This window comes from Helicoverpa armigera, chromosome 5 (genome assembly GCF_030705265.1).
Source record: "Helicoverpa armigera isolate CAAS_96S chromosome 5, ASM3070526v1, whole genome shotgun sequence".
Lineage (NCBI taxonomy): Eukaryota > Metazoa > Arthropoda > Insecta > Lepidoptera > Noctuidae > Helicoverpa > Helicoverpa armigera.
Genome location: NC_087124.1, coordinates 5,065,029 through 5,089,997, shown reverse-complemented (window position 1 = coordinate 5,089,997; position 24,969 = coordinate 5,065,029). Strand labels below are relative to the sequence as shown.

Genomic DNA, 24,969 nt, shown 5'->3' with positions numbered 1-24,969 from the left:
GCGATCGGCTTACATAACAATGATAGGCAATTATAATTTATTTATGTATATAAATGCTTACCCTACTCATCCTTGGCAGTCGTAATTAAGAGATGCACTTATTCTGACGCATGAAAATAATAAAATATAATACGAGAGATAAATATAAACTGTATAATATAAATTGAGCAACGTACTATCAATTAGTACCTAGTCGTAGAGATGAAGTGGTGGACGTGTGTGGTGTTCATGTGCGCGGCCGTGCTGGCTGACGACGAGTGGCGCGAGGTGAGGACTGCGCAAGGGCCGGTGCGCGGGCGCAAGCACCCCTCTGAAGATATATACACCTTCTACAACATACCCTACGCCACCGCGCCTACGGGCCAGGACAAGTTCAAAGTAAGTTTTTTTGTATGTCAATCAGTGTAGATCAATCAAAATAAGCAACATAAGTCATTAAAGATATGACCTATATTTAAAGTAAGTACTTAAATATTTTTTCAGGCACCCCTTCCAGCACCTGTGTGGCTAGAACCATTTGACGCTGTTGACGAGAAAGTTATATGTCCGCAGGCTGAGTTTCCTGTGGAATTCATGCCTAAATCTTTAGTTACAAAAGAAAATTGTCTCATTGCTAATGTATTTGTACCAAATACGAAGGAAAAAAACCTTTCGGTGGTAGTCTATGTCCATGGTGGGGCTTTTATAATTGGCTATGGCGAAAGTATTAAGGCGACGCAGTTGATGAAGACAAAGGATTTTATTCTGGTTACATTCAACTATCGTCTCGGCATCCATGGATTCCTATGTCTCGGCACTGAGGACGCGCCAGGCAATGCTGGCATGAAGGACCAGGTGGCGCTGCTGCGCTGGGTGCAGAAGAACATCGCCAGCTTCGGCGGTAACCCTGATGATGTTACTATTGTAGGTAGCAGTGCTGGGTCTGCTTCAGTAGATCTGTTAATGCTCTCCAAATCAGCCGAAGGGTTATTTCACCGAGTTATACCTGAAAGTGGTGGAAACTTGGCCGCATTTACTGTTCAGCGAGATCCTGTGGAAATTGCTAAGGCCCATGCCAAAAAGTTAAACTTCGATAACGTAGATGATATTTATGCTTTAGAAAAGTTCTACAAGACAGCTCCGATGGAACTGTTAACCTCAGATCATTTCTTCGATAGAACTGATGCTACATTCGTATTTGGTCCATGTGTGGAACGCGATACAGGAGATGGAGCATTTCTGACAGAATCTCCTCTAACTATATTTAAGAGTGGTAACTACAGGAAATTACCTGTGTTGTATGGATTCGCTGAAATGGAAGGATTGGTTCGCGTTATGATATATGACGATTGGAAGCACAAGATGAACGAAAAGTTTTCTGATTTTTTGCCAGCCGACCTGAAGTTTGATTCTGATGAACAAAGAGAAGAAGTGGCTAACACGATACAGAAGTTTTATTTTGGGGACAAGCCAGTCGGCGATGACAATATTTTGAGATACATCGATTTTTTTACTGATACAATATTTGCTTATCCCATGCTTTGGGCTGTGAAACTACATGCAGAGGCGGGTAATAATCAAGTATATTTGTATGAATATTCCTTTGTAGACGAGGATGTGCCCTTGGTACCTCATACTAATATACGAGGAGCTAATCATTGCGCTCAGTCTATGGCTGTGTATGATATGCAGAATTTCACACATCATGGTGAGTCCCAGGTATCCCCGGAGTTTAAGAAAATGAAAAAAGTTGTTCGTGAGATTTGGCATAATTTCATTAAAACTGGGTGAGTATGCATATTTATGTTACGGCTGAAGCCCAAAGTGCGGCTACACCTAGGTTATTCGGCAGTTAGATGTAACCAGCCACGTGCGTATAAACTCAGTGACATTCTCTTATCTTTGGTTCTTTGGTATAGCCTACATTACAGTACCTACAGTTAGATGCACCCGCGTTACGCGCAACTGCACTTCGGGCTTTAGCCGTAATATGTACACAGTATATGTTGTAGGACATACATATACCTACCTATACACAGATTCTTTAAACTGTTTTAATCTCAATCTTTCTTTCAGTACCCCTGTCCCCTCTGGCTCTGCGCTGCCGGCGTGGCCGGCGGCGGGCGCGGACCGCGCGCCGCACATGTCGCTGGGCGAGCGGCTGGAGCTGCGCGGCGCGCTGCTGGCGGAGCGCACGCGCTTCTGGGATGACATCTACCAGAGATACTACCGGGACGCGGTGCCGCCGCCGAAACCCCCGCCCAGACCACGCAGCGAGTTGTAACATTTCTGAAACAACAATTCTGATATTATGAATATGCTATGCATCTATCGGGTTGTAGTATGACTTAATTCTCGATGTGCTTTTGTCAAGCACTTGGAATGCCTACCTGTGGAATAAACAAAAAATTAACTAAAACGAAATATAATTTACAAAAGTTATGTCTTATTGTGATTTATTTACATTCCCAAATCCTACAACTCTACATAAGAAAAGAAGCCTATTATTTTAATATACATACCTACATCTGTGCTAGGACCTGGGGCCCGATTCTCCTGTCAAAATTGAATAGAAATTGAATCGTAATAGCAGTTTTAACCATATCGGGCATTCTGCTACTGGGTTTGCGACTGGTCTGCTGGAAGCTATATTAAGTCGGGTTTGGATCTCAGTCGGATGTGAATCGTGTGACCCTGTTGTAGAGGAATCTTTTTCAACAAAGACTTGTGAATCGTATAGCTTCGGGTCTGTGGAAGACTAGCTCACTATTCACGAAGACAGGTATAGACATGTTTATGGAATTAGTGGTTGGTGTTATCAGCGACAGACTAATAGATAACATGCAGTATGCTGTGTCATCGTGTGTCTGCAAAATTATTTTGGGTGCGTTGCACTTTATATTTCATAACCATTAGATTAGCTTTCTGAATCATACATTATTATCCTTTTCTTATTAACATTATAAACGCGTTTGTAGTTTATAGGTATGGATGGAATAATGAATGTTTGTTCCTCTTTCATAAAAAAAACTGCTGGATGGATTTTCAAGTAGTTGCGTTAAGGCATATGCTTAAACTAATAGCTATTGCTTATTCTGACGCAATAGTGGAATAATAATACCTGCTAGGTTACGAGTTTAGATTTATCTAAAGTTAAGATATAATATATATGTTGAGCAACGAGTATTAATCATCAGTTAGTAAGCAGGATTAGCGATGAAGTGGTGGACGTGTGTGGTGTTCGCGTGCGCGGCCGTGCTGGCTGACGACGAGTGGCGCGAGGTGAGGACTGCGCAAGGGCCGGTGCGCGGGCGCAAGCACCCCACTGAAGATATATACACCTTCTACAACATACCTTACGCCACCGCGCCTACGGGCCAGGACAAGTTCAAGGTAACATAATTACATATATACTATTATTAGCCATGAGTTTACCTTTTAAAGATTTTTTTACCAACTACTTATTATTTTAAGATCATGATGACATTAGCCTATACCATTTGGTATAGGCCAAATTAAACTCTTTGGTATTCATCTCTGTAGGTAAATGGTTCATGGTGCAAAATGGTCAACTATTTAACGATAGTAATAAAGTGTTTTCTTCCAGTCTCCTCTCCCACCACCAGTATGGTCGGAAACGTTTGACGCAGTTGATGAGTTCGTGAGATGTCCACAGGCTAAGTCTCCATGGGACATGTTCATGCCAAAGAATCTAGTAACAAAGGAAAATTGTCTTATAGCCAATGTCTATGTACCAAACACGAAAGAGAAAAATCTTTCTGTCTTAGTGATTGTTCACGGAGGAGCATTTTTAATGGGTTACGGTGAGCAATTTAAAGGAACGAAATTTATGAAAACAAAAGATTTTATTATAGTCACATTTAACTATCGACTCGGCATCCATGGATTTCTCTGTCTGGGCACTGAGGATGTACCAGGCAATGCTGGCATGAAGGACCAGGTGGCGCTGCTGCGCTGGGTGCAGAAGAACATCGCCAGCTTCGGCGGTAACCCTGATGACGTTACTATTTCAGGACAGAGTGCGGGTTCTGTCTCAGTAGATCTGTTAATGTTGTCTAAGTCAGCAGAAGGACTATTCCAACGAGTCATACCTGAAAGTGGAGGAAACCTGGCAGCTCTTGCAATCCAGCGAGATCCTGTAGAAATTGCAAAAACGCATGCTAGGAAGTTGAACTTCACTAATGTAGATGATATCTACGCTTTAGAAGATTTCTTCAGGAAAGCTCCATTGGAGCTATTATTAACCTCAGATGATTTATTTGATAGAACAGATTCCATATTCACGTTTTCACCGTGTGTAGAACGTGATACAGGAGACGGAGCGTTCCTAACTGAATCACCTCTGACTATACTCAAGAGTGGCAACTACAGAAAAGTACCACTATTATATGGTTTTGCAAATATGGAAGGGCTGTTACGCATTGGTTTCTTTGATATCTGGAAGCACAAGATGAATGAAAAGTTTTCTGATTTCTTGCCACCTGACTTAAAGTTTGATTCTGTCGAAGAAAGAGAAGAAGTGGCAAATAAGATTAAGAAGTTTTACTTTGATGACAAGCCAGTCGACAATGACAATATTTTAAAATACGTTGATTTCTTCTCGGACGTCATCTTTGCTTATCCAATGCTTAGAGCTGTGAAGTTGCACGCGGAGGCTGGTAACAACCAAGTATATTTGTATGAATATAATTTTGTGGATGAGGACATTCCCCTGGTACCTTACACTAATGTACGAGGAGCTGATCACTGTGCTCAGTCAATAGCTTTATTTGATGGAAATAATTTACTTCAATCAGATGAGACTCTTGCGACCCCGGAGTATCAGAATATGAAGAAGATTATGCGCGAAATCTGGCATAATTTTCTCAAAAAAGGGTTAGTAATTATGCATTTATATATACATTTTGAGTACAATTTTAGAGCGCGCGCACACTACAAAGTTTTAGCCGATAGTTTCGTTTGGGCTCATAAATCAGTATCAAGATAAATGAAAGTTCAGACACACGTAACAACCTAATCGTTGTTTCTTGTGTCTTTCTATTTATTCATACGTGGTTTGGTATCAGATCGGCTAAACACTTAGGGCCTTACTACAAAAACTTTAAACCCTGTTTTACACTTGTCTAATAAAATTTTGGCTGCAAAATGAACCATATGTCAACGTCATAATTTGACATTTTTTTAGACAAGGCATAAACTGACGTTTAAAAGTTTTTGTGGTAAGACGGGTTGATTGTGAATTCACGATTTTCTAAAAAATATATGTTTTTCCTACCATTGGGCCGACAGTGATTTTTTAAATCTATGTTAGATAATCCACTCTAGTCTGATTTTCAAAAGTAGGTACCTTAGAATAATGTTATTTTCATATTTCATAAGATACAGAGAAAGTATGAATTATTTACTCGCTTATTTCAGTACCCCTGTCCCCTCTGGCTCTGCGCTGCCGACGTGGCCGGCGGCGGGCGCGGACCGGGCGCCGCACATGTCGCTGGGCGAGCGGCTGGAGCTGCGCGGCGCGCTGCTGGCGGAGCGCACGCGCTTCTGGGATGACATCTACCAGAGATACTACCGGGACGCGGTGCCGCCGCCGAAACCCCCGCCCAGACCACGCAACGAGTTCTAACACCATTTGTTTGAACCTGGGTTTCTATAGAAAATTTCATCCCAAATTAGGAGTGTGCAACTAGTTGTAGTAGAAAGATGCAACTTTTCGACAAGCTTTTGTCAGGCCTTGCAAAACCTGCCTATGAAGTCAAAAATAAATAAACATAGTACTCACTTTTTTTTCTATTTACTTAAATTGTCTCCGATTGTTATTATTTATTTACCTCCCTAAACCTCATCTCAGTGTACGAAAAGGAATATGATGTAATTGAGCCTGCTTCCGAATATTGTATATAGAATTACAGTCGTTTCATGTGATTTAAATTCAATACCTTATGACATTTATTTTGCTTCCGCCACGGTTAGACCCGTGCTGTATGACCTGGGAACTGCTTGGCACATAAGAATAAAAAGTTGCCATCTGAATCGATAAATGGCCAATCGAACTCTGAAGTTTTTATTCAAATCGTACTAATAAGTTAGAGCATAATAAAGAAATATTGAGCTTTATTATAAGGGTATTGTTGAGTCGTCCCAACCGACCGCTTCAACCGCGTCCACGAGAAGTGGGGGCAGCTGTGAAGTCGTGGACGTCGTGGTACAACGGCTCGCCGTGTATGCGCCGGGTCCAGAGGTCAAACCTTGCTTATGCGCACCGGCCGGCCGCGCGCACGCGTTCTTTAATTCTTATTAAGTTAATTGTGTTATCTATAGCAATCTGTTACATCAAAAGAACCTTGAGGTTTGTGTAGCTTATGGTTTATTCAAGACTTCACGTCACAAAAATAAGAAGGCCGAAAAACGTCGTTGGTTCTTCATTTCAGTTCTTAATTTCCCACCAACACAGACTTTTACAAATAAGCAGTATGCTGTGTCATCGTGTGTCTGCAAAGTTATTCAGTGTGTTTTGGACTATTATAATATAATTTCTATTTAATATTATTAAACACTACCTCTGCTTCTTTGTCTGGTCCATTTTTCCTGCTTTTCTCTTGCCATGTATCCCGCCCACCTACACTTTAGGGTCAATTCCCACTGAAAGAGCAGCGGCCGGCAGCGGCCGGCGGCAGCGGCCGTAATTGCAAGGGATTGAGCGCGAGCGCGGCGGGCCGCGCGGCGCCGCGCTCTTACATTTTCCGTGCTCTTACGGCCGCTGCCGGCCGCTGCTCTTTCAGTGGGAATTGACCCTTAGTTCTTTGTAGGTTATGTATGTGATACTGTAAAACCTCGAACAACGGTTAGTCTTAAGATTTGAGTATAGGTAAGTCTTAGGATTTACCGACATGAGTTGGTAACTGTGAGTATTTCTAAAAATACGACGATTTTTTCGAGCTTTTACCATTCGAGTTCTGTTTATGCTAGGTTTTACCACTGTCAGCTGGTAGATGTTGATTTTAGGAATAAAAAACAAGAGTAATTCTTAATTATTTAATTCAATGAACTATTAGACAAACCAGGTACATAGTATTATAAAGATATCGTATTATGATAATAATATGTACAGACTAAAACCAACTTATTTAAATTATTTTTATCATATAGATCTATCTAACAAGTACGAGTCGTTGCGCTGAGCACGTTATGACATGTTTTTTTTTGTAATATTTACCAGTCCACATTGGTAAAACCTAGCATGTATTGAATTGAAATGGTAGAAGTCCGAATAAATCGTATCTTTATAATAAGAGTTTATAAACTCTTACATTACCAACTCATGTCGGTAAATCTTTGGTTTCACTGGAAAAACTTAGGATTTACCATAGTTCGGGATTTTACAGTAACATATGCAATCTTGAATTTAGTTTTACTTTTAATAACCAGAAGATGGGAAGACGACTTCAGAAGAATAGCGGGCCCTACATGGAGTCGAACTGCTAAGAAAAGAACGGAATGGAAAACTCTAGAGGAGGCCTTTGTCGTAAGACAAGTTGAATAATCGTAGATTAGTAGTTAGGTAGATTGCAAACAGTTCTGTATTTGATTTCAACAGTAAAGGCTTTTATTATTATTAAACACTAGCTGTTTCCCGCGGTTTCACCCGCTTGGACTATAAATATTTTGAAACAGAAACGTCCTGAATCAGTTGCCATAACGACTCTGATCTTACCTTAAAATGTCTGTCACATAATAAATAAATATGTGTAGCATTGAGTAAACATAAACTTATCGTGCTTCCATAATCACGTAGGTATAAATGTGTAGATAATAAGCTACCTACTGACGGTTTTGATTGATATATAAACGCTTGCTCTACTCATCCTCGGCAGTCTAAATTAGAAGATATACTCATTCTGACGTAACCGCAGAATTATAATGATAAATGCTAGAGATTTATCTAAAGTTTAAAAAAACATAAATTGAGAAACGGATATTAATTAGGAGTTAAGTACTAAGTGGTGTAGTGATGAAGTGGTGGACGTGTGTGGTGTTCATGTGCGCGGCCGTGCTGGCTGACGACGAGTGGCGCGAGGTGAGGACTGCGCAAGGGCCGGTGCGCGGGCGCAAGCACCCCACTGAAGATATATACACCTTCTTCAACATACCCTACGCCACCGCGCCCACGGGCGAGGATAAATTCAAGGTACGTTCCTAATATCTGGAAGCCTAAGCGTCAATAAATGTGGGGAGACGCTGAGCCTATATATCCAATTTTGTCATAAAGCGAAAATAGTAAGGCCTTTTTTACTTACATACACAGAATTGTTAGTTATGTATTTCCCTTTTTGAAGTATTACCTCTTATATTATTTAGAAGCTATTTAGTATATCTAGAAAATCATAAGCACTAGACGTGTAGTTGTCGTATGTGTTAACCAATTTATAGGTTTAGGGTGTGCTTTGTTATCTACTTTACATGGCTTCTAAAATAAAAACTCCAATTTTAATTTTTTGACGTTATGAGCCAAACGGTCTTGTCTTGATGTTTCTGTATTAATCTATCTTGGTAAAATCTTAAATATTTTATGATTCCTTTTATGTTTTTTTCCAGGCTCCTCTCCCTCCACCAGTATGGTCGGAAACGTTTGACGCAGTTGACGAGTACGTGATATGTCCACAGGCTAAATCACCATGGGATATGTTGATGCCAAAGAATCGAGTGGTAAAAGAAAATTGTCTCATAGCCAATGTCTATGTACCAAACACGAAAGAGAAAAATCTTTCTGTCTTAGTGATTGTTCACGGAGGAGCATTTTTAATGGGTAGCGGTGAACAACTTAAAGGAACAAAATTTATGAACACAAAAGATTTTATTATAGTCACATTTAACTACCGACTTGGCATTCACGGGTTCCTATGTCTGGGCACTGAGGATGCGCCAGGCAATGCTGGCATGAAGGACCAGGTGGCGCTGCTGCGCTGGGTGCAGAAGAACATCGCCAGCTTCGGCGGTAACCCTGATGATGTTACTATTGACGGGTACAGCGCGGGTTCTGTCTCAGTAGATCTGTTAATGTTGTCTAAGTCAGCAGAGGGACTATTCCAAAGAGTCATACCTGAAAGTGGAGGAAACCTGGCAGCTCTTGCAATCCAGCGAGATCCTGTAGAGATTGCAAAAACGCATGCTAGGAAGTTGAACTTCACTAATGTAGATGATATCTACGCTTTAGAAGATTTCTATAGGAAAGCTCCATTGGAGCTATTATTAACCCCAGATGACTTATTTGATAGAACAGATTCCATATTCACGTTTTCACCGTGCGTAGAACGTGACACAGGAGACGGAGCGTTCCTAACTGAATCACCTCTGACTATACTCAAGAGTGGCAACTACAGAAAAGTACCACTATTATATGGTTTCGCAAATATGGAAGGGTTGTTACGCATTGGTTTCTTTGATATCTGGAAGCATAAGATGAATGAAAAGTTTTCTGATTTCTTGCCACCTGACTTAAAGTTTGATTCTGACGAAGAAAGAGAAGAAGTGGCAAATAAGATAAAGAAGTTTTACTTTGGTGACAAGCCAGTCGACAATGACAATATTTTAAAATACGTTGATTTCTTCTCGGACGTCATCTTTGCTTATCCCATGCTTAGAGCTGTAAAGTTGCACGCGGAGGCTGGCAACAATCAAGTATATTTGTATGAATATAGTTTTGTGGATGAGGACATTCCCCTGGTACCTTACACTAATGTACGAGGAGCTGACCACTGTGCTCAGTCAATGGCTTTATTTGATGGAAAAAATTTAACTCAATCAGATGAGTCTCAAGCGACCCCGGAGTACCAGAATATGATGAAGATTATTCGCGAAATCTGGCATAATTTTCTTAAAACAGGGTTAGTAATTAAGTAACTATTATTTTAGACTAAGAATTTAATGGAAGTGAATTTTAGAGTTCCTAAGGGTCTATGGATTCTTTCTACTTCATGGCATAGGCCCTAGATGTAAAACAAGGTACCTAAGCGTTGAGGACAGCGACAATTTATAAGGTCATATTTCGCATCTAAATCTTAAATGTACCTCAGAATAAAGTTTTTAAACGGGTCGTAAAATAAAGAGTAAGTACTGATAAATTTTCTTTCACGTTTCAGAGTGCCAGTGCCAGAGGGCTCGTGGCTGCCGGCGTGGCCGGCGGCGGGCGCGGACCGGGCGCCGCACATGTCGCTGGGCGAGCGGCTGGAGCTGCGCGGCGCGCTGCTGGCGGAGCGCACGCGCTTCTGGGATGACATCTACCAGAGATACTACCGGGACGCGGTGCCGCCGCCGAAACCCCCGCCCAGACCACGCAGCGAGTTGTAACGTAAATAACGTAGCGTGGAAATATCATTCTCAAATAAATAAAAAGATGTTACTTCATAGGAAAATATATTCAATCTAGCGAGTAGAATATGATTAGATAAAATAAAAATATTTATGTAAGTAAATGTTACCTTTGTATTTGTATGTTTTGAAGTCATTCATGCCAGGCTACGGTTATAGTCTCACAGCTGGGACGGAGACTGCCAAAACGATAAAATTATGTTCAACACTTAGTTAACTGAATAAGATTTGCATTTTCAGGTGATAAAAAACTCATTTGAAAACAGATATACTCCATTTCTTCTAAATAAAGTTCAGTAGCAATCAAGTACCTACTTATGAAGTTTCAAATTGAAGACATATTTACTCTCTACTGTTAAGTATTATGGCCAGTTAAGCTCAAGATAATAAGCTGGAAGTCAAGAGGCAATTTAATAAATATATAGACTTTATCTGTAAATCAGCTATCAGTAATCAGGTAATCGGGTAATATTTTTATCATCATGTTTCGCAATAGTAAACATAAATTAAGTAATATACCTATTTTACAAGCTAGGTATTGATATATGATATTAAGATATGATAATTAGGTGCCATCAGCTAATTAATGTTCGTGACTGGACGATTAAGTCCAATCTTGTCAGTCACTGTGACTAGGCATTTTCAATATCTAAAATAATGTACATGAAAGAATGATCGAAGAATTGTCTAAGTTTATGAAAATGTTGTAATAGTCAAGTAGGTACTACTCATACCTGTGGGGGATCCAGCCGACGGAGTGTAAACGGTACAGGAAGTACCTACCTATATAAAAAAATAGAAAATAGTATAACATAACTTAACAAGTAAATAAGGTTGGTGTGGAGGGCGACCCGGTTGGTAACGTGAAACGTCGATGACGAATTTGTGACGAATCTATGACGATGATGATGAACGCGCTCTCCTCAAGATCATGGTACTGCTCCGATAAAAAAAATCTTTCGGTATTAGGTAGCCCATTTATCGAAGAAGGCTTTATAGCCTACACGGAGCGAAACACGGAGGAACTCGTCATGACAAGTTCCTATGTATATAGGCTACTTTTTATCCATGTGTGAAAGGTAGGTAGTTCTATTGATAGAAAGAATATCATTGTTGAATTGTTAAGAATAAAGCTTATAAATAGATTTGCTGTAGTTTTTTTTATATGATAGGTATCCAATTGAGTATAGGTGTACAGATGTAATAATACAGAAAGACCGCATCGGTGCTGTTGAATTGTTAACCATGTTACAATAATTTAATATAGGCAGTGTCCTATTTTAACCATAAGCGCAAGGTCAATCGCTTGTTCCGCAGTCTACGTGTGAAAATTGTGGACCTATTAAGTTATTATTACAGTTTGTGAAATGGTCCATATATAAACTATTGTTGGCAGCTGTTGCCATTTTGACTGACGGTGTACGTGCTCGAGTTGCTTCTATTACGATGTTGTGGTACGTGATACTGGTCTTGTGCGCGGTATCTCTGAGCATCCAAAATGAAGCTGACTTTAAAGTAGTAAACATTTCGCAAGGACCCGTGCGTGGACGCAAGGATCCTGACGGGATTTACGTCTTTTATAATGTTCCTTATGCCACCGCACCTACGGGAGATAATAAATTCAAGGTAGGTACCTGATTAATATATAGTCATATATGATAATTTTCCCAAAATAAATGTGATGATAATTTAATGTGATATTTTTAATACAGGCTCCTCTTCCTCCACCAAACTGGACGGAACCATTAGACGCAATAGATAAACGTGTGATATGTCTACAAGCCAATTTTGAAATGATGGATTTAAGCTCTAGGGTCATGCAAGAGGCCTGTCTCATTGCGAATGTGTACGTGCCAGATACTGAAGAGAAAGACTTGTCCGTGATGGTTCATATACATGGAGGAGCTTTTCAGGTTGGCTCTGGAGAAACAATCACAGCAAGAAGCTTGATGAAAAGTAACAAGATAATTTTAGTAAATTTCAATTATCGCCTTGGCATTAACGGTTTCCTTTGTTTGGGAACTAAAGACATTCCGGGTAACGCGGGAATGAAAGACATGGTGGCATTATTACGTTGGGTTAACGCGAATATTGCCAGTTTCGGTGGAAACCCAAATGACGTCACACTTGTGGGTTATAGTGCAGGTGCCGCTGCAGCAGACCTTTTGATCTTATCCAAGTCTGCTAAAGGACTTTTCCAGAAAGTTATTTTAGAGAGTGGTTCTAGCCTAGCTGAGTTTGCAGTCCAGTCGGATCCACTAGAAAATGCTAAGATGCATGCTAAAACTTTAAATTTCACAAATGTAGATGATGTTTACGCTTTAGAAAAGTTTTATAAGACTCTCCCGCATTCAATTTTAACGCAAGATGCGTTCTCTGATAGAAAAGACTCCACTTTCATGTTCTCACCGTGCGTTGAACGTGACGCACAATCTGGAGACGAGGTGTTTTTACATGACACTCCTAGGAATATTTTAAAGAAAGGGGAACTTACAAAAGTCCCCATGTTAAATGGTTTTGCTAATATGGAAGGGCTGTTTCGAATATCCAAGTTTGACTCTTGGAGTATAGACATGAACCGAAAATTTTCAGACTTCTTGCCTGCTGATTTGACTTTTGATAGCGATGAACAAAAAGAACTGGTGGCTAATCAGATAAAAGACTTTTATTTCCATGGTAAGCCTGTCGGCCCCGGGAATGTTTTAGAATACGTTGACTATTTCACGGATGTTTTGTTTGCAACTCCGGCATTAAGGTCGTTGCACCTAAACTTAGAAGCTGGCAACACTGACCTTTATTTATATGAGTTCTCATTTGTGGACAATGATACATCTTTGGTGCCTCATACCACAGTAAGAGGTGCCGGTCACTGCGCACAAACGCAGATTATTTTTGACTGGGATTCGTCATTGTATCCAGATGAGAAAATACCTTCACCTGAACATGAAAAACTACAGAAAATCATGAGAGAAATGTGGGGCAATTTTATTATAAGTGGGTAAGTAACATTAATAAGTAGTCTATATAGTAAAAATAACTAATGTTAGGCATCCTTTAAGAGCATAACGAGGAACTTTTATTAGAACGAGAATACGACGTATTGCAATAGGCACTTAACGTTAGTCATTGCCTTCAGACATTTCAGTTACTCAGAGAGAAAGATACGTAAATCAAAAATTCCTATGCATTACCATTTGTGTTTTTAAAGTCATTTATATTAACCTTCCATTTTTTCGCACAGAAAGCCTGTGCCTGACGGGTCATCTCTTCCCCCATGGCCAGCTATGAGCCTCAGCAGTTCCTCTTACATGTCATTGGGAGAGACGGTGGAGCTACGCACCGGCCTGCTGGCAGACCGAGCTACTTTCTGGAAGAACATCTACGAGAAATACTATAGAGAGCCAGTGCCACCTAAACCGTAGAGGTCTTTGTAACTACTAGCTGTTGCGTCTCAAGCGTGGAGTCTCAAGAAAACATATTGCCACATAAAAATCCCGTGGATAAAAGTGATCCATAAGATATATATCATTTCCAAAACCTTGTAAATGTCAAAACTCTGTTTTTGCTATATAAATAAAGGTAAAATTTTTGTTATATGGAAGAAATAAAGCGCCAAATTAAATTTTTTTTACAATATCCAACCCCAACAAATGATACTTAACGAATGTTTATTTGTAATAGAAATTACACATAATGACATAACAACCTTGTTTGTATGTGCAGTTTTAAATCTCTATTAAATCATATCATCTCTATCAAAGTATCTCCATTAAATCCATTGCGGTCGAGATCGATGCGGATATAAATAAATGTCACACATGAATTCCGGTATATTGTACCTATAACACACATAACTTTTCACTTTAGCAGAAGAACACCCAGACATCTTTGATTTTTCTTTGTCTATTAGCGAGGCAAAGGTAATCATGGCTATTGGCCGTACCGATTAACAGATTAGTCAGTTTGGTTATGCATTGTCTCACTAGTGAGTTAAAATCGGTTTTCGCACTGACTTTAAGCAGCAAAACTTTCATCTTTGAGCTGCTGAAGTAAACATAGTATTATTATGAAAACATATGAAAGCTATTTGGGAATGTACCCTTAATGGAATCCACAATAGAATTACAAGAGATGGCGTTAAGTCCGCTATTGTACATTCGTGCGTTTTAAATAAATTAGTTTTACGGGGATTATGTTGCGGATCCATCTCAAGATTAGGTAGGTACTTAAGAAAAACTTGTAGGTACGATAATTTATTATCAACATAGGTATTAAAAAGAAGAGTCATTTTACGTCTGTTGGTACGTGTCGAGATATTTGATATTTGTATTGTTGTTAATGCCAGATTAAAATGATTATCAGCATAATTCTATTTTGGTTTTACTGCAATACAAATACGTGATTATGAACAAAAGTCATGCTTACTTTGCAATTTAGCCAGTACATCTGAGATAGTGCGAGTTTTACGCGCATTATAAGACATCCGCATCGCCAGATTTCAGGAGTAGTTTTGACAGTACCTAACTTCTAAATATATAGTGGAGTACAATATAAACTTACAAACTTGAATGTAACTATACTTTCTCACCTTTCTATTATCAGAACCCCAAGAAGTTTATCCAAGCTATACCTTTTTAGAAACTAGAGGTCAAGCCACGCTGCTTTTACACAGAGAGCCTAAAGCTACCTTGGGGTTATCAGTGTTAGAAGTTATAGTGATATCCTTATCATGAACATCCGTTTCAATAATCTTGTAAGGTCCGCTATAAAGATATATAAGTACTGGGCCTGATCATCCTGAGCATACATATCTGCGACATAAACTGTTTTGGTAGGAACAGCTCATTCTGTCTGATTAAATAATTATATCGCTGTATTAACTGGTCTAGCGATGAAGTGGTGGACGTGTGTGGTGTTCGCGTGCGCGGCCGTGCTGGCTGACGACGAGTGGCGCGAGGTGAGGACTGCGCAAGGGCCGGTGCGCGGGCGCAAGCACCCCACTGCAGACATGTACACCTTCTACAACATACCCTACGCCACCGCGCCCACGGGCGAGGATAAGTTCAAGGTAAGTTCTTGGAGCCTTAGCAATCCAAGTCTATCATGAACGTTAACATTCATAATTTGTATCAAGTCTATCTTTAACTTTAATTATGATAGTCATGAAAAATTAAAGTAGAACCGAAAGTATCACAAAAGGTTGCAGGTACATCTTTCAACATCTTATATATTGTATGTGAACTAGGCTCCAACAGTTCAGCAGGCAGCAGACCTTGTTGAAGTTTACTAGTTTTCCCGTTTTTCAGAGCTATATATCGTATATAGATAGGCCCAGTCTACCTTTTGAACATCTTTGGTCGTTACGGCTGTTAAGTAGTTAAAAAGTCTGACAATCAGTCTTACCGAGGGATATTAGGTTGCCTGGGTAACTGGATTGAGGACTTCAGATAAGCGGTTGCTAAATGTAAAACTCTGATACTCAGCTGCATCCAGTTGAAATGGAAGCCAACCCCATCATAGTTGCGAAAAGGTTAGGCTAGCTATGAAAATAAATTACTTGCAGAGTATGTGTTTATTTCGATATTGTTTCAGGCGCCGCTCCCAGGACCTGTGTGGTTGGAACCATTTGACGCTATCGACGAGGAGGTTGTATGTCCACAGGCAAAGATCCCGATGGAAATTATGTCAAAAAATGTTTTTGAGAAAGAAAATTGTCTCATCGCTAACGTATTTGTGCCAAACACTAAAGAAAAAAATTTGTCCGTGGTAGTTTATGTCCATGGAGGGGCTTTCATAATAGGCAGTGGCAGCATGGTTAAAGCGACACAGTTTATGAAGACAAACGATTTTATCCTGGTCTCCTTTAACTATCGACTCGGCATTCACGGCTTCCTATGTCTGGGCACTGAGGACGCGCCAGGCAATGCTGGCATGAAGGACCAGGTGGCGCTGCTGCGCTGGGTGCAGAAGAACATCGCCAGCTTCGGCGGTAACCCTGATGATGTTACTATTGTTGGTAGCAGCGCTGGGTCTGCTTCAGTAGATCTGTTAATGTTGTCTAAGTCGGCGGAAGGATTATTCCACCGAGTAATACCTGAAAGTGGAGGGAACCTCGCGGCGTTTACTGTTCAGCGGGACCCTGTAGAGGTTGCGAAAACACATGCAAGGAAGTTGAACTTCACTAATGTAGATGATATCTATGCTTTAGAAAAGTTCTACAAGACTGCTCCAATGGAACTGTTGACCGCAGATAACTTTTTAGATAGAACTGATTCTACATTCGTATTTGGGATACAGGAGACGGTGCATTCCTTACAGAATCTCCTCTAACTATACTCAAGAGTGGTAACTACAGAAAAGTACCACTGTTGTATGGATTCGCTGAAATGGAAGGTCTGATACGTATTAACTTCTTTGAACTTTGGAAGCACAAAATGAATGAAAAGTTTTCTGATTTCTTGCCAGCCGACTTGAAGTTCGATTCTGAAGAAGAGAGAGAAGAAGTAGCCAATAAAATTAAGAAGTTTTACTTTGGCGACAAGCCTATTGGCGATGACAACGTTTTGAAGTACGTCGATTACTTTTCGGATGTCTTTTTTGCTTATTCCATGCTTTGGGCTGTGAAGTTGCACGCGGAAGCTGGCAACAATCAAGTATATTTGTATGAATATAGTTTTGTGGATGAGGACACTCCCCTGGTACCTCACACCGATGTACGAGGAGCTGACCACTGTGCTCAGTCAAAGGCTGTGTATGACGTGATGACTATCACACAAAAGGATGAATCTCTAGCAACTCCGGAATTCCAGAAAATGAAAAAAATTGTTCGTGAAATTTGGCACAATTTTGTTAAAACTGGGTATGTACCAATGATAATCACATAGATTTTTTAGAATCTCTTCCTAGTTTTATGATAAAAGGTAGAGAACGACCTCGAGACGATCGACGACGATGATGATGATGTGCTGGTGATGGTCATAGTGATTGTGTTTGTAGTGATACTATTGTTTATGGCAATGATGACGGTGGTGATAAAAAAAAAATGATGAACATTATTATTATTGACTGTATTCAAAACAAGTAAGATGTAAAAGATTTAGAATAAAATCGATCCTGACCGGTAGAATATACCTATCACGGAGCGGTGGGGTGCGGCGAGTGGTAGGACTTGGCGTATGCACAGCCAGATAGACGTGCCATTTTGAAAGCATTGATTTTATTCTTTACGCATTCATAATCCTAACTGAGCGCGTACGAAGCTGATAGCAGAAGCTAGTCAAATATAAAGAATCATTAAAACATCAAACCATTATACATATTTGATGTATTGAAAATGAACGTAAATACTTTTGGAACAAGTAATTTTCTCGCTTCTTTCAGTACCCCTGTACCGGAGGGCTCTGCGCTGCCGACGTGGCCGGCGGCGGGCGCGGACCGGGCGCCGCACATGTCGCTGGGCGAGCGGCTGGAGCTGCGCGGCGCGCTGCTGGCGGAGCGCACGCGCTTCTGGGATGACATCTACCAGAGATACTACCGGGACGCGGTGCCGCCGCCGAAACCCCCGCCCAGACCACGAGACGAATTTTAACAAACGTGTTTAACGTAATAATCATTTGATAATGATATTTCCACGCAAAGATATACATTATCCATATTAATATAATAAAGATGAAAAATATTTCTTTTAGTTTGATTTGTAATCATTTTCACTATCAGATTCTTTTCAATCGGTTCAGTCACTTTATCGTGAATCTTTCGCGTGATTATGTGTTGAGGTGGAATGAATACGTTTTTTTTTGTAGTTCTTTTACACCTTCTGTCTACATTTCTATATTCTAACTCTCCTACTACCGGTCTGCTGGAAGAGATTTCACTAGAAATAAGCAGTACCTTTGTACTATTTTATGGTACTTCGACTTCTTTCGTGTGTGTTTAATGTGTACATAAATGGTTAAATAAATAAATACACATACTAACATAAAAGTTGTGACTATTTTGACCATATCAAACCCTAAAACGATAGGTAGGTACCTCACAAATGTTCTTTTTGAACAGAAATTACATGTAATGAGATAACAACACAGTTTTATGAGTAGTTTTGTCGTTCTGCAAATGTCTCCATTAACTCCATTGTGGGCAAGATTAATGTGGACTTGAATTCACATACATTGCATGAAATTACGTTAGGGGTACCGAATATTTTATGCGGTTGACAGCTGGCAGTTTTCAAGGGAAAATAGTTTGTATTGACTGACAGTAACTGTTAACTGCACCAAAAAACGGTCGCAGCAAGTATACATACTATTTGCGATATCTTATGTCGTGATCAATGAAATCCAGGATAGACAAGATTGCGTTACTTGTCTGCCATTGCACATTTTATGCAAAAAGTCTGAATTATATGTTTTGTGTCTTACGAAGATGAGGGTGTGTCGTGAGTAACTGTAATCTATGTAAATATGAAAGCGAAGCGGCGCGACGCGATTTCCGTTAATTTGCGTTCGCGATTCACTCACGCAGGCAGGACGCACCCCTTAGTTTGTTGTGATCTGTCTCAAATCATTAGAAGGAAAACTTGAATGTTTATTTCTTATCAACGCACTTAAAATAGGAAGTCATTGTGCGTCAGCTATTTAATGAAATTCGGTTTGTTATTATTATTAATATCTGATTAAAAAAATCATGCTTATATGGCAATTTATCCAGAATTGGTGCAAATTAATCAGTTAACTGCGAGTTCAGCCTACACCTCTTATGAGACACTTGCACCACCAGATTTCATGGATATACATATATGGATTATAGGTAAATTTAAACGCTTTGGTTTTTTATCAGTGTTAGAATTTGTAGTGTTATCCTTATCATGAAGATCCGTTTAAATTATCTTGTAATGGAGTGGCTATAATATATATAAGTACTGTTTCTGCTCATCCTTGCTATTCATATTCACGATATTAGCAGCTTATTCTGACTAAATAATTATATCGCTGTATTAACTGGACCAGCGATGAAGTGGTGGACGTGTGTGGTGTTCGCGTGCGCGGCCGTGCTGGCTGACGACGAGTGGCGCGAGGTGAGGACTGCGCAAGGGCCGGTGCGCGGGCGCAAGCACCCCACTGCAGACATGTACGCCTTCTACAACATACCCTACGCCACCGCGCCCACGGGCGAGGACAAGTTCAAGGTACGTTCTTAATATCTTGGAGCCTAAGTGTCTCCCCACATTCATCGACGTGGAATCGGCTAGCACCGGTCAAAAAAGCCTTTATGTGTACGTAACTAGGGAGTTACTAATAAACCGTGTGATGATAGGGAGCGTCACGACCATAAAGTAAATAACCACTAGAGAGCGCACTCGCCAATATCTTCTAAGAACACGACTCACCACTGCGGGCGGGGGGACGCGACATAATCCGCGGCTACTATTGGTCAGTTCACGGTCGCTACTAAAGGATCGTACTGATCGTAGCCTTATAGTACGCGCAAAATCACTAACTTTTGGCGAGCGTCGGGGCACTGTATGCGCAGTCAAGTGGTTTTATAGTCTTTGGTCACGACGCATACGAGTCGTGACGCTGGCCGACACCGAAACGAGCCGTTTGTACAGTTGATCGGCGATACGTCGAGGAGTGTGGTGACACGCACTCAGCTTAGGCCGATTCCGCGTCGATAAATGTGGCGAGACCCTTAGCCTATATATCCTATTTCGTCAGAAAGCGAAAATGGTCATGAATTGCCTTCCATCATTAACATTTGTAATAATAGTCACGAAAAATTCCGAAGGTTGTTGTTTTATGTACCTTTCAACATCATACATAGGTAATTTGCATTTATGCTAGGAACTTACTGGGTTTGAGGTTTGAGGGTTTAGTGGACAGCTTACCTTGTAGAAGTTTAAATTAAATATTATGGGCTGTTTATATGCCAATGTGTCTTACTCATCTTAGTTTGAGATAAAATGCGGAAATGGAAGTGGAATAAAATAAAAAATAATAATGATAACATACAAAATATAACAAAAGCTACCGAAAATTAAAAATACATTATTGGCTATAACTTTTTTTTGGCATTGTTTTTTTTTACTTTCTTAGTATAAGTTACTCTAAATTATGTGGACTATTTAATTATATAAGTCTCGTTCGTGGTGGACATTTGGACCAAACTTCATACATTCTTGCCCAATCTCCTTTGTCATTAAAAGTTCTTCCCTGTTACGATAAACTGGTGGATGCCGGCTGTCATTTGAACATCTTTGGCAGTCGTTACGGGTGGTCAGAAAATCTGACAATTATTCTTAGCAAGGGGTATCAGATAGGCCGTCATTACACGTAAAACACTGGTACTCAGCTGGATCTGGTTGTCTTTTTCTGTTCTGTCTGTTGGTCTTCCAAACAATGTCGAGGTCGACTTCCATTAAGTCGACCCCGGAAGTCGAACCCCGATATTGTTCGGAAGAGGCTAAGCTAGCTATGTAAATTTATTCATTTGAAATTTAGCCTTGACTTAATTCACAACAAGCACTTGCAGAGTATTTGTTTATTTCGATATTGTTTCAGGCGCCGCTCCCAGGACCTGTATGGTTGGAACCATTTGACGCTATCGACGAGGAGGTTGTATGTCCACAGACAAAGATCCCGATGGAAATTATGTCAAAAAATGTTGTTGAGAAAGAAAATTGTCTCATCGCTAACGTATTTGTGCCAAACACTAAAGAAAAAAATCTGTCCGTGGTAGTTTATGTCCATGGAGGGGGTTTCATAATAGGCAGTGGCAACATGCTTAAAGCAACACAGTTTATGAAGACAAACGATTTTATCCTGGTCTCCTTTAACTATCGACTCGGCATTCACGGCTTCCTATGTCTGGGCACTGAGGACGCGCCAGGCAATGCTGGCATGAAGGACCAGGTGGCGCTGCTGCGCTGGGTGCAGAAGAACATCGCCAGCTTCGGCGGTAACCCTGATGATGTTACTATAGTAGGTAGCAGTGCTGGGTCTGCTTCAGTAGATCTGTTAATGTTGTCTAAGTCGGCGGAAGGATTATTCCACCGAGTAATACCTGAAAGTGGAGGGAACCTCGCGGCGTTTACTGTTCAGCGGGACCCTGTAGAGGTTGCGAAAACACATGCTGTAAAGTTGAACTTCACTAATGTAGATGATATCTATGCTTTAGAAAGGTTCTACAAGACTGCTCCAATGGAACTGTTGATCGCAGATAACTTTTTGGATAGAACTGATTCTACATTCGTATTTGGGCCGTGTGTGGAACGCGATACAGGAGACGGTGCATTCCTTACAGAATCTCCTCTAACTATACTCAAGAGTGGTAACTACAGAAAAGTACCACTGCTGTATGGATTCGCTGAAATGGAAGGTCTGATACGTATTAACTTCTTTGAACTTTGGAAGCACAAAATGAATGAAAAGTTTTCTGATTTTTTGCCAGCCGACTTGAAGTTCGATTCTGAAGAAGAGAGAGAAGAAGTAGCTAATAAAATTAAGAGGTTTTACTTTGGCGACAAGCCTATTGGCGATGACAACGTTTTGAAGTACGTCGATTACTTTTCGGATGTCTTTTTTGCTTATTCTATGCTTTGGGCTGTGAAGCTGCACGCGGAGGCTGGGAACAATCAAGTATATTTGTATGAATATAGTTTTGTGGATGAGGACACTCCCCTGGTACCTCACACCGATGTACGAGGAGCTGACCACTGTGCTCAGTCAAGGGCTGTGTATGACATGATGATTATCACACAAAAGGATGAATCTCTAGCAACGCCAGAATTCCAGAAAATGAAAAAAGTTGTTCGTGAAATTTGGCACAATTTTGTTAAAACTGGGTATGTACCAATGATAAACCACACAGATTCTTTTGAATCTCATCCTAATCATCATACAGGGTTACTTGTAAGTAGACCGCATCCTTTCATGAGGTGATAGTATAATACAAGTCAATACGGACGAATTTGACCATGGGATACACTGGGCAAAAGTTAACCCGTTTTAAAATCTTTTCTTCATAAGTCGTCTAGGTACACGTATAAATTTAGTAGGTATATTGTTACGTAGAAAAATTATACCTATCTAGGGGTATTACTTTGTCTTTGTTTCATCAAAATCAGTTCCCTCTAAACAGTTTCATCAAAAGATATAACGAGTTCAAGTAGTAAACATCACAACACACCTCGAAGTCAGTGATTAAATGTGGCCATGTTAAAAGGTAGAGAACGACGAAGCGTTTAACCAGGAGGCGATGAGACGACGACGGTGATGATGATGTTCTGGTGATGGTGATAGTGATCGTGTCTGTGGTTTATGGTAATAATTTGAGCAATGATAATGGTGGTGATAACGATGATGATAACTATAGGGATGATGATGATGATGGTTGATGATGAGGGTAATAATTGCCACGGAAATGACGATAATAATGATGAACATTATATTATTGACTGTATTCATAACAAGTAAGATGTAAAAGATTTAGAATAAAATCGATCTTGACCGGTACAATAATGATATCACGGAGCGGTGGGGTGCTGCGAGTGGTAGGACTTGACGTATGCACAGCCAAATAGACGTGCCATTTTGAGAGATTGATTTTATTCTTTACGCATTCATAATCCTAACTGAGCGCGTACGAAGTTGATAGTGAAATTTTATTTTTTATTTATTTTATGTTTTATTTAATCAGTCAATAAAACATTAAAACTAATCATTAGAACGTTAAATCATTAAAACATCAAATCATTATACGTATTTGATGTATTGAAAATGTACGTAAATACTTTTCGAACAAGTAATTTTCTCGCTTCTTTCAGTACCCCGGTCCCCTCTGGCTCTGCGCTGCCTGCGTGGCCGGCGGCGGGCGCGGACCGGGCGCCGCACATGTCGCTGGGCGAGCGGCTGGAGCTGCGCGGCGCGCTGCTGGCGGAGCGCACGCGCTTCTGGGATGACATCTACCAGAGATACTACCGGGACGCGGTGCCGCCGCCGAAACCCCCGCCCAGACCACGAGACGAATTTTAACAAACGTGTTTTAACGTAATAATCATTTGAGAATGATATTTCCACGCAAAGATATACATTATCTATATTAATAGAATAAAGTTGAAAAATATTTCTTTTTGTTTGATTTGTAATCATTTTCACGATCAGTTTATTTTCAATTGGTTCAGCCGCAGGTGGAATGAATACGTTTTTTGTAGTTCTTTTACACCGTCTGTCTACATCTCTATCCATATCCTAACTCTCCTACTGCGGGTCTGCTGGAAGAGATTTCATTAGAAATAAGCAGTACTTTTGTACTATTTTATGCTACTTCTATTTCTTTTGTGTGTATTTACTGTGTACATAAATGGTTAAATAAATAAATACAATATACTAACATAAAAGTTGTGACTATTTTGACCATATCAAACCCTAAAATGATAGGTACCTCACGAATGTTCTTTTTGAACAGAACATGTAATGAGATAACAACACAGTTTTATGAGCAGTTTTGTCAATCTGCAAATATCTTCATTAAGTCCATTGTGGGCAAGATTAATGTGGACTTGAATTCACATACATTGTATGAAATTACGTTAGGGGTACCGAATATTTTGTGCGGTTAGCAGCTGGCAGTTTTCTAGGGAAAATAGATAGTTTGTACTGACTGACAGTAACTGTCAACTGCTCCAAAAAACGGTCGCAGCAAGTATACATACTATTTGCGATATCTTATGTCGTGATCAATGAAATCCAGGATAGACAAGATTGCGTTACTTGTCTGCCATTGTACATTTTATGCAAAAAGTCTGAATTATATGTTGTGTCTTACGAAGATGAGGGTGCGTCGTGAGTAACTGATCTAAATATGAAAGCGAAGCGGCGCGACGCGATTTCCGTTAAATTGCGTTCGCGATTCACTCACGCAGGCAGGACGCACCCCTAAGTGTGGGTCCACACTGCGAGCCTAGCGCGGTTGCGACGACGGGCGCGAAATATCAAACATACGAAACGCGCCTTTGCGTCCATATTGAAGTGACTAAGGCGGAAGCCTAGTGCGATGGGACTGAGCGACACAGCGAGCGTAAGTTTCAAACGCTTCTAACTTCGCGTTCTGGCCACACTACGGGCCTAGTCATCGAGCGACCCAATGCGCGGACGGCGGGGGTAACAAACCAGTTCGATCTTGTCGTTCGGCGTATGTGCATTTATATTCGTTTGTCTAAAAAATGGCGGTGAATACTGAATCGTTCATAAGTGCAATTGAATCTAAACCACCGATCTGGCAAAGCAAACATCCACACCACAATAATCGCACAATACCAAGAAAGTTATGGAGTGAAATAAAAGAACAATGTCCTATAAGTCAAGGTGTTGCACTCCTGATGTACGTCATACCGCTACAAGAGCACGCGCCTTCACTGTGGCCACCCGACACCACCAGGCTCCAGTCACCGCGCTTGCAGTGTGGACCCGCACTTAGTTTGTTGTGATCTGTCTCAAATCATTAGAAGGAAAACTTGAATGTTTATTTCTTATCAAATCAACGTACTTAAAATACGAAGTCATTTTGCGTCAGCTATTAAATGAAATTCAGTTTGTTATTATTATT

General features: G+C 40.4%; 5 protein-coding genes and 1 pseudogene across 7 annotated transcripts in view; all 6 read left to right on the top strand.

The window, feature by feature from the left end:
- The first annotated feature begins 67 nt into the window (after positions 1 to 67).
- LOC110380020 (esterase FE4) lies at positions 68 to 23,419 on the top strand. 2 transcript variants are annotated; one of them, XM_049841961.2, is made up of 3 exons: positions 68 to 378; positions 484 to 1,766; positions 23,189 to 23,419. In XM_049841961.2, the coding sequence occupies exons 1-3, from the start codon at positions 202 to 204 to the stop codon at positions 23,394 to 23,396; spliced, it is 1,668 nt and encodes a 555-aa protein (XP_049697918.2). In that variant the 5' UTR covers positions 68 to 201; the 3' UTR covers positions 23,397 to 23,419. The 2 variants fall into 2 exon arrangements, with proteins under 2 accessions (XP_049697918.2, XP_021195585.3); XM_021339910.3 differs by lacking the exon at positions 23,189 to 23,419 and adding an exon at positions 2,056 to 2,421.
- Positions 3,146 to 24,969, top strand: part of LOC126054922 (cholinesterase 1) — a 29,152-nt gene continuing 7,328 nt past the window's right edge. The window contains exons 1-3 of one of the 2 annotated variants that reach the window (XM_064034706.1): positions 3,146 to 3,372; positions 3,587 to 4,875; positions 5,419 to 5,781. In XM_064034706.1, coding sequence (XP_063890776.1) covers positions 3,196 to 3,372; positions 3,587 to 4,875; positions 5,419 to 5,626 — 1,674 coding nt within the window. In that variant the 5' untranslated portion in view covers positions 3,146 to 3,195 and the 3' untranslated portion in view covers positions 5,627 to 5,781. Of the gene's footprint in view, positions 3,373 to 3,586; positions 4,876 to 5,418; positions 5,782 to 24,969 lie in introns of those variants that run through there. The other variant, XM_064034707.1, reaches the window with a different exon arrangement.
- On the top strand, positions 7,865 to 11,150 carry LOC135116587 (juvenile hormone esterase-like). Its single transcript, XM_049841957.2, has 3 exons — positions 7,865 to 8,188; positions 8,596 to 9,884; positions 10,140 to 11,150. Exons 1-3 carry the CDS (start codon positions 8,012 to 8,014, stop codon positions 10,345 to 10,347), a joined length of 1,674 nt encoding a protein of 557 aa, XP_049697914.2. The 5' UTR covers positions 7,865 to 8,011; the 3' UTR covers positions 10,348 to 11,150.
- LOC110380487 (juvenile hormone esterase) lies at positions 11,756 to 13,869 on the top strand. Its single transcript, XM_021340514.3, has 3 exons — positions 11,756 to 11,994; positions 12,081 to 13,366; positions 13,610 to 13,869. Exons 1-3 carry the CDS (start codon positions 11,815 to 11,817, stop codon positions 13,788 to 13,790), a joined length of 1,647 nt encoding a protein of 548 aa, XP_021196189.3. The 5' UTR covers positions 11,756 to 11,814; the 3' UTR covers positions 13,791 to 13,869.
- On the top strand, positions 14,979 to 18,033 carry LOC135116917 (cholinesterase 1-like; annotated as a pseudogene).
- LOC126053510 (esterase FE4) overlaps positions 19,312 to 24,969 on the top strand; it is an 8,772-nt gene continuing 3,114 nt past the window's right edge. The window contains exon 1 of the mRNA XM_064034713.1: positions 19,312 to 19,552. Coding sequence (XP_063890783.1) covers positions 19,376 to 19,552 — 177 coding nt within the window. The 5' untranslated portion in view covers positions 19,312 to 19,375. The remainder of the gene's footprint in view (positions 19,553 to 24,969) is intronic.